Source organism: Acipenser ruthenus, chromosome 28, assembly GCF_902713425.1.
Source record: "Acipenser ruthenus chromosome 28, fAciRut3.2 maternal haplotype, whole genome shotgun sequence".
Taxonomy (NCBI): domain Eukaryota; kingdom Metazoa; phylum Chordata; class Actinopteri; order Acipenseriformes; family Acipenseridae; genus Acipenser; species Acipenser ruthenus.
This window is the reverse complement of record NC_081216.1, coordinates 16,188,109-16,196,489: the sequence shown is the minus strand read 5'-3', so window position 1 is coordinate 16,196,489 and position 8,381 is coordinate 16,188,109. Positions and strand designations below refer to the sequence as shown.

The 8,381-nt window shown below is 36.0% G+C and overlaps 1 protein-coding gene across 1 annotated transcript; it reads left to right on the top strand.

The window, feature by feature from the left end:
* Positions 1-3,572: 3,572 nt before the first annotated feature.
* Positions 3,573-5,919, top strand: LOC117434788 (cyclin-dependent kinase inhibitor 1C-like). The gene is made up of 3 exons (XM_034057440.3): positions 3,573-4,322; positions 4,630-4,741; positions 5,275-5,919. The coding sequence occupies exons 1-2, from the start codon at positions 3,767-3,769 to the stop codon at positions 4,737-4,739; spliced, it is 666 nt and encodes a 221-aa protein (XP_033913331.1). The 5' UTR covers positions 3,573-3,766; the 3' UTR covers positions 4,740-4,741; positions 5,275-5,919.
* The last annotated feature ends 2,462 nt before the right edge of the window (positions 5,920-8,381 follow it).

The window sequence follows — 8,381 nt, the reverse complement described above, 5'->3', positions numbered from 1 at the left end:
TGGAAGTTAAATAAATAAACTCCAAACATATGATCAAATTGCACCTCTATATAATCAGATAAGATTATTTTGGAATGTTCATAATTAACGTGCGCTATTGTGAGGTCGTAATTCAGGAATGCTTTAGTGTTTGTTATTACAGTATGCGCATAACTCCGTTGGACTGTTTCTACACAGTCTGTATGGTTTGTCCGCAATGTTGCGTATATTTCTCCAACATTTAACCCAACAGGACTTGAATAACATTCCTGCATTTCTTTAATGAGCTCTGTCTGCAAGCACGAAAACTACAGTCCCAAAAATGTCTGGAATGCATAAGCAGTTTATCATTCAAATCACTTTCAGCCATTAGACAATGTATTATTGCATGTTTCTATTAACGGATTGAATAATGTTGGAGACAGTTGGTCACTGTAAGCTTTATTGTGCGTGGTGCTAAAATTCTTCAAATACTCAATCCAGACGGTACTGTTTGTTTAACTTTTCGATTGCTTTAGCCCCAAGGTTATAGCGACAATAGCCTATGTACGGGCATTTTAGCATAGGACTCATCCTGTGTACGTGCACCCAGCAAACTTGATATTCGTCAACGTTTTCTTTTTTGTTATACGATGTGCCTAAACAGTGGCGGGGGGAGGGGGGGGGGGGCTAGCCAAGTCCGTCTGAAAAGTAACTGAATAAAATAAAATAAAAAATAACCTTAGGTTTACAGACGTGCGTGTTATACGAAGTTAACGATAATAATAATAATAATAATAATAATAATAATAATAATAATAATAATAATAATAATAATAATAATTTTGGTTTACTTTTGCCTGCTCAGCCCCTCCCCCCTCGGTCCGCCACTGTGCCTGAATGATTTACATATTGTATCATACTGCATGTTATTTTTATCAGTAGTCTGTCTTATTCGTCTGTCTGATTTTACATAAATTATACAGTGATTGGCAATGTACAGTATTTATTTGCTTCTATATAAATAAGTGTGCTACCTTTAGCAAGAGGAATATACACACACACACACACACACACACACACACAGAGCTATCCAAAAATGTTGCATCACCTAGAATTTTGGGATTGAGACTAATTTAATAAAAATAAAAAAATAAAACTATATGAACATAACTATAAAGCGGCATGTAAGTAACATTAGTCAGCAGGCTTCTTTTGACTTTATGAAGCAAAATTAGTTAGCTTTGTTAAAAACTGGCCATTGCTCTCTGTGTGTGTACATATATATATATATATATATATATATATATATATATATATATATATATATATATATATATACACACACACACACACACACACACACACACACACACACACACACACACACACACACACATTTATGAGATGTAGCAACACAAATATAATGGGCCATTAATATCACATACAAGCCCTGTAGACTCTGTAAATAACAACATGTTGAAATGAAGCAGATGAAACGGTGTGCTCCACAGTCCTGCAGTAGAATTGAAGCACGCGCTGAAGGCACGGCTCAGGAGGAATGTATAACTTTGTGGTTTAAATTGGCGGCAAGTTTCCAGGGGCCCCGCCTTAAGTCCACAGATCTGATTCATTCATCTGGTCGCTACAGATTTCGGTTGCGACTGTGGTCGACTTGTACTGATAAAATTGTTCAGTAAACGCCATTTTATTGGCGCTCATATTTCAGGTTTTAACGAACCCCTTCAGCCACATCCAAGTAGGCCTATAGGCTATATTAACGCAGTTTTGTAAACGTACAGAATGACATTTTACCTGAGGCAAAACATTATATATTAAAATTAGAGAATCTGTTTTTCTAACCACTTTAAGCCGTAACTGAGAGTTAATAAATTTTCTGCATTTTTTAAATTACGGTTTTTTTTAATTGATCTTCATAACGTTTAGTTTAAACAAAGTTTTATATATATATATATATATATATATATATATATATATATATATATATATATATATATATATATATATATATATATATACACACACACACAATTATATTAATTTATGTACATTATTTAAAAGCAGGCCTTTAAAGAATAACACTTGTTTTGTGTACATATATAACTACTTCTATAGTCGGTAGTGGATTAATTACATACAGCCTAGTCTTTTAAAAGCATGAGTTTCTTTTTTGGTATTCTTTAAACGTTCGTTAACTGAATCTCTGTAAAAAATACACAAGCATATTAACTGGTACATTTACAGAAGAATGTGAAATATACCGTAGACTATCCAGTAATTCTGTATCAATTGGGGTGTAAAATATATATTTGTGAGTAAATATTAGTTCATGTAGCAATCTGATATCCGAGTCACTTAATAAGCATTATTATACAGGCAAAGTTTCGTAATTGTAACCGTCTTTTCCGATGTTCTCCAAAAAAAGTGTGACTATTAATTATTATTTTTATTTTTAACTTTTTATTGTCGTTTAAACTGTATTACTAGTATCAACCGCTTGGTGTCACTGTTTAACAGCTGAGACATCCAAATGCAACATTTACCATTTAACAAGCAAGTTGCTACTTAAGTATTTTTTTCTCCCAAGTTGCAGCATTTAGACATTATAAAATGCAGTATGTGAATGAAACACATTTAGCCTACACTTAACGTTGTAACATTGTTTTGCTTTCTTATTATTATGCATTGTTTTATGTATTTTCTAAGAAACACGAGTTAGTTTGTTTTTATGTATCTGTTTATTTTAAATCGTTTTAGTCAGGGTGTTGGTTCACTAATTATACATTAAACCATAGCGAGGCAAATATCTAGCTGCCATTTGCTACCGCAAATGTAGTGTTGCGGTGCGCTGTTTTTGATGTAGTATCACGTTATACTAAACCACTACAAATAACAATTATTTTCAGTTGCTATTTTACACACATTTTAAAGACAGTAAATGTATTTTTTCTTTCTTTTTTTGCAGATTGAATCAAGTATACAAATCGTTTGAGGTGATGATGTGATTCCAAAATAAATCAGTTATTTCAAATGAATAATGAACAAAATGGTTAGAATATGAATCGATGAATATGCAGACAGATAGCACTGTATTTGACTATGAAATGCATTGCATGCTGGGGTGGGAATCAAAAGTTTAAACATTTAAAGGTCTGGCTGTAGGTTGTTCGCTTTAAAATTAACACGCCTACAAAATGTGCCAATATTGCTTTGTGGTGTTACAATCTAGCGGTGTTATAGATTTACTTTTACTTAACGGTTGTATAACTGTGGTTTTCAGTAACTGTTTCACTGTAATGCGTGTGATTACAAAGCAAGCCAAAAGTAAAAACAAAAAAAAAACTCCCGAGTAAGCAAAACCTACCCAGAGCTAAACTACAACTAATTTTACAAACAACAGAACCCACAACGCTGACTTTGTAACCAACCAATCACAGCAGCTCTAAAGTTGGCGCCAGTCCAAGCCCGCCGAACATCCAATAAAAAAAATCAGAGGCGGGTTAAGACTTGAATAGGTGGTTAAGACTAACCAATCACAAGTGAATTTTACGAGCAACACATGAGTGCACGCCCCCATTGAATGCTTATGGACTTTAAATACAAGGTTGATAACAACTCAGCCGCAGAATCCAACTTTTCGCACTATCCGTGAGTAACGTGCAATAGCAGCTTTAAGGAAATACACGCAAACGAGACGTCGATAAAACTTGGTTTAATCCCAAACTTTTGCGTGCGCTTCTGTTTGTTTTTTCTTAATTCTGTTGGATTGCCCTTTCATATTAGCACTATGTCCAGCGTTCAGCTGTCCAGCACGTCCTTGGATAGGTTGGTTGCCAGAAGGACCTTCCCCCTTCACGCCAGGACTGGGGTCTGTAGGAACCTGTTTGGGCCGATTGACCATGACGAACTGAACCGCGAGATGAAGTCCAAGCTCCGGGAGATAAGCGAGCGGGACCAGCGTAGATGGAACTTCAATTTCGAGACCAGCACTCCATTGGAAGGTGGCCACTATGAATGGGAAGAGAGCGAGGTGGATGCAACGCCCGGTTTTTACAGAGAATCCATCCAGATGGGTAAAATTAGGATTACAGTCCCAGGCAGGGCAAAAACATCTTTGGACACTATCAAGGACAGCATGGACTCTGACTCCAGCCAGGAATTATCCTCTCCCTCTTCCCAGGAGAACGACAGGTTGTCCGGTTTGGATAGCATTGATCGCTCCGGGGAAACGAATCAAGAAAATCGGTCGGATAAATTAAACTCAGGAATTAAAGCCAACAAAAGCGATCCTTGCATTTCGAGAAAAAGGGCATCTGAGTCTTCAGCAACAACGCACAATACAGGTAAACATTGCATCCACGCATTTCAGAGGCTTTCATTTGTACCATGTGGATTTGTTTTTAAATAGCCTGTACTAAACACGTACACAAACCTACATGTAAAAATCAAATTAATATGCGTTAAGCAATATGTGTAGCAGTGGCTGAAATACCTGGTTTAATTCAAATGTAGGAAACGTAAATAGTTACAGAATTCAACTTTGCTTTTATATATATATATATATATATATATATATATTGTATGTGTGTGTTATGTCGTTGACTTATCATTTTCCCTGCTATTTACACTAATCACTTCTATTCTATCCAGATGTATTTGTAAAGAGGAAACGAATATTGGAATGTAAACATTCTGAGAACGGTTCAGCAGCGGCGTCTGGGATGGCAACAGAACAGACTCCTCGCAAAATAATCCGATGAAGGTAAGAAAGAGTGCTTCTAGTATTTTCTGTAGTTTGAGATTCTTTGTAATTAGTTACAGTTGGTTATCAATAAATGTGGGGGTGTGGAGTTTTAGTAAACAACCCGCATACTAAAAATGGTAAAATCAAAAAAATGTAATCTTAGGTAAACTTTTGGTGTGGTTTTAAAAATGGTTGATTTAAAGTGTGTTAGTTAAACTTGCAAAGCTAACGCAATCTGGTTAATAATTTGCATATAAAATGGCTGTTGGCAACATAGTAGCAGTGACTTTTAAACTCCTTCGTTAAGTATTTGGAGTTCATTCCTGTAAACTTTTGTGTGTAAAGGGGGAGGGGGGATTGACGTCAACGTGGCGGGAAAGGTTCTAGTAGCATGGTGACGTTAGCATTTTTTTTTTTTTAAGATGACTCATGCAGTTAGTGTTGGGAGTTGGGGGTTTGATTGTGCTTGGAGGGGGAGGGGGAAACACACATGTTTTTTTGTGCATGGGGAAGATCTGATTGCTCACGATGTCTTTTGTTTTTATTTTCAGATAGTTGCACAAAATCCTGGTGAAGATTCGTGGGGTTTTTTTTCTGATCGAAGAAAAGACTGTTCCTGCCGATGGCTCTGAAGAAAGTCTATCCAGGAGAGGAAAAAGGAGGGGAGGGACTGCCTCCAAATGTAGCAAACCAGTGGCTTTATAATGTAGCCACACAGTGTTAGACGAATTAACATCTGTGCAATAGAGCGTGTGTGTGTGTGTGTGTTTTCTTTTCTATACTGTCTACACTGGCAAACGTGTAAAGCTTTAAAAGTTATAAATATTAAAATATTTTATTTCTGCTGATGTGTTATTGGTCCAACTTGAGTTGTATATTTGTACAAAGGTCTTTAAAAATATACTAACTTATATTTTGTATTTATGTATTGAGTTCACGTTGGCGAAACCGAAAATTTCATTTTTTATGTTTTGAGCCAAAGGGCACTTTTGTTTTGCTTATTTACGAAATGTAAAAAAAACAAATGTTCTATTTTTTTACAGTTTTTTTTTTCTTGCAATCACATCATGATGTAGCTTTGAAATCTTTTAGTGTACTTGAAATGAAATGTTTCTGAGCCTGTTTATTTTTTATGTATCACTGCCATTTTACAATAATTTCGCAAGAACAGAATAAAAAACAATGGTTTACTCTGATTCGTGTTAATTTTCTTCTTGTCTACCCTCCATGTATGAGCAGACGTTTTAGTCACAGATGGTAAACCTTGGTATATTACAAGAATAGCCCCTCAACACGCACACAACAAAAGGCGTATATGTACGGGGTATTGACAGCGTCTGTGTTGCTAAATCAAACAACAATCGTAGCAATATATTGATTTATATTATATATACACACACATTACATTTTTAAATTAACCACAGCATTACACACCAAACATCTGACTAAAATCAAGCTATCGACACCCTTAAAATCCAGTGACCAATATTAAGAGGTTCGGTAATACATACAAGTTGGAGAGGAGGAGGTGACCCCGTCTCTAAACACCTGTTCAGAAATTGCATTAGCCTAAACTACAAAGGCTATGCATATAAACAAACTCTACACGGCGAGCTCCAAGCCGGTGTGTTTAATCCTCTCTTTATCAACAGACCATAACAGCTGTTACTATCAACCATTTAAAAACAAAACACAACAAAGAGATATATATATAAATAACATGGTGGTTTGGCGCCCCTCAGTAAAACATATCCCCGCTATGTTTCAACTTTCTGGGATAAAAAAAAATTCAGGGAGATCCCTAATGCCACCTGACACAGAGCTAGATGCGCTGGGATTAGAAAGATGCACGTTTGCCCTGCACAGAACAATGTATGCGTTTGGTGGATCAAAGCTACATTTAAGTAGGCATTGCTCAGGTCAAGTTTCATGCAAAAACAACATGATGCTGACCTAAAATGATTTGGTTATCTGTGATTTTTTAGATTAAATATAAAGATGACGGCAATGAAATATCCTGATATAATTATTGCTGTTAAACAAAACCACTTAAAAGTACGTAAATACAACAGTTTTGCGGGTAACTAGAGTTTTTTTTTTTTTTTTACATTTGCTGAAAATGAACATACGATTACACTGTTGAAGATTTAGAAATTTTAACGGGTAACGTTTATGAATCACGCATAAATAATTATGTTTCTTTTTTTCATGCATCACAAAATAAACAAATTCTCAAGCAACACTTTGACCCGTATACAACTTTATTACTGTCAAATGTGTCAAATTCTCGTTTCTTACATGTTCTCTTTGTGTGGCTATTTTTACAACCCCACCCCCTTTGTGTGAAAAGGATGCTCACCGTTCACGACTGAAGTTTCATTTTTGAATGAAAATAAGGAACGCTGAAACCGCAGAGAGCAGGTGACCCGAAACCCACAACAGCGCCGGGAAGAAAGACTTTGAATTATTCATTCAGATTGCCAGATCAGAATGGACAGTCTGTCATTTAAAAAAAAATAATAATAATAATGTAGGCTAGCTGACCAGAAAATAATGATACAACAATAATGCGCTGTGTGAAACTACAACATTTCATGTAAACGTACACACTTTACACACATTATGTCTGCTGTAATATCAGTTTCCCTCGGTGACATCGAGTATATTTTAGAAAATAGTTTTGCATTTTGAATCTGTTGCAAATCAGAACCTTTTTTTCTGTTACCGAATGAACTCTTATAGGAACGCCTCATGGACTGTATTGTGTACACTTTATATAAACCTGTTAGTTTAACATTGCGTAACAAGTCAAGTTAAAGTTGCATAAAACGAGCAAATATAGGGTATAAAAAGGCAGACTATGCCTGTCGTGTCGTTTACAAACCAAACACAATACTACACCCCGACATTTGATTAAGGAATTTATATGAATCACGCACTATTTCAGTTCGGTGGTCTGGATGATACTAGCAGTAATATTCTTTGACAAGCGGTTTTTGCCAGAATATTGAGTCATGTGACTGTAATTATGTTAAAGACACGCAAAATAGTTATTACAAAAAGAAATGCGCGACAGGCTACTGTAAAAAAAATGCAGAAGTGACCATTTATTTGCATAAGACGAAAAGGGCGATATCACTGCAAATCATAAATCTTTAAAAAGAGAACGGGCAGCCCTTTGTTATATAATCTGCAACTGTTCGCGTTGTTTCGCTCCCCCAGGATCACAGATTTATACAAATCCAGAGATCATTTCAACAAGGCGTTCAAGTCTCTCAATGTTTACAGAAAGAAAAGCAACACAAGTATAAAACGAGAATGTGCGCTGCGCTATTTTATTTTACTGGATGCATACGGGTATACTGCGGGATGTCTCTGTATGTTTAATAAAATGACCAATACATTGAACGACGCAGCTGGATAGTGTACGATTTATAGACTTCCTTTCTCTTCACCAATGGAAGCAGGTGCCTTTGGGACCCCCTATTGTCTCCACACAGACATTCTTTAAAATCAGCACATTGTAGAGCGGATAACCTTTTTAAAGGAACCTCTTATAAACACACACTTTTATACTGCGAAACAATGTCCAGTTACCTCAATGGAGAAGGCACCTGCTTTTAAATTCAACCCTACAAAAGAGTAGCGCAGGCATTGA

What these genes read in the sequence shown, in the direction of transcription:
- LOC117434788 (XM_034057440.3), top strand. Translation starts at nt 3,767, where the DNA reads ATGTCCAGCGTTCAGCTGTCCAGCACGTCCTTGGATAGGTTGGTTGCC. An exon ending in AGCAACAACGCACAATACAG is followed by an intron (nt 4,323 to 4,629) that starts GTAAACATTGCA and finishes TATTCTATCCAG; the next exon opens with ATGTATTTGTAAAGAGGAAA.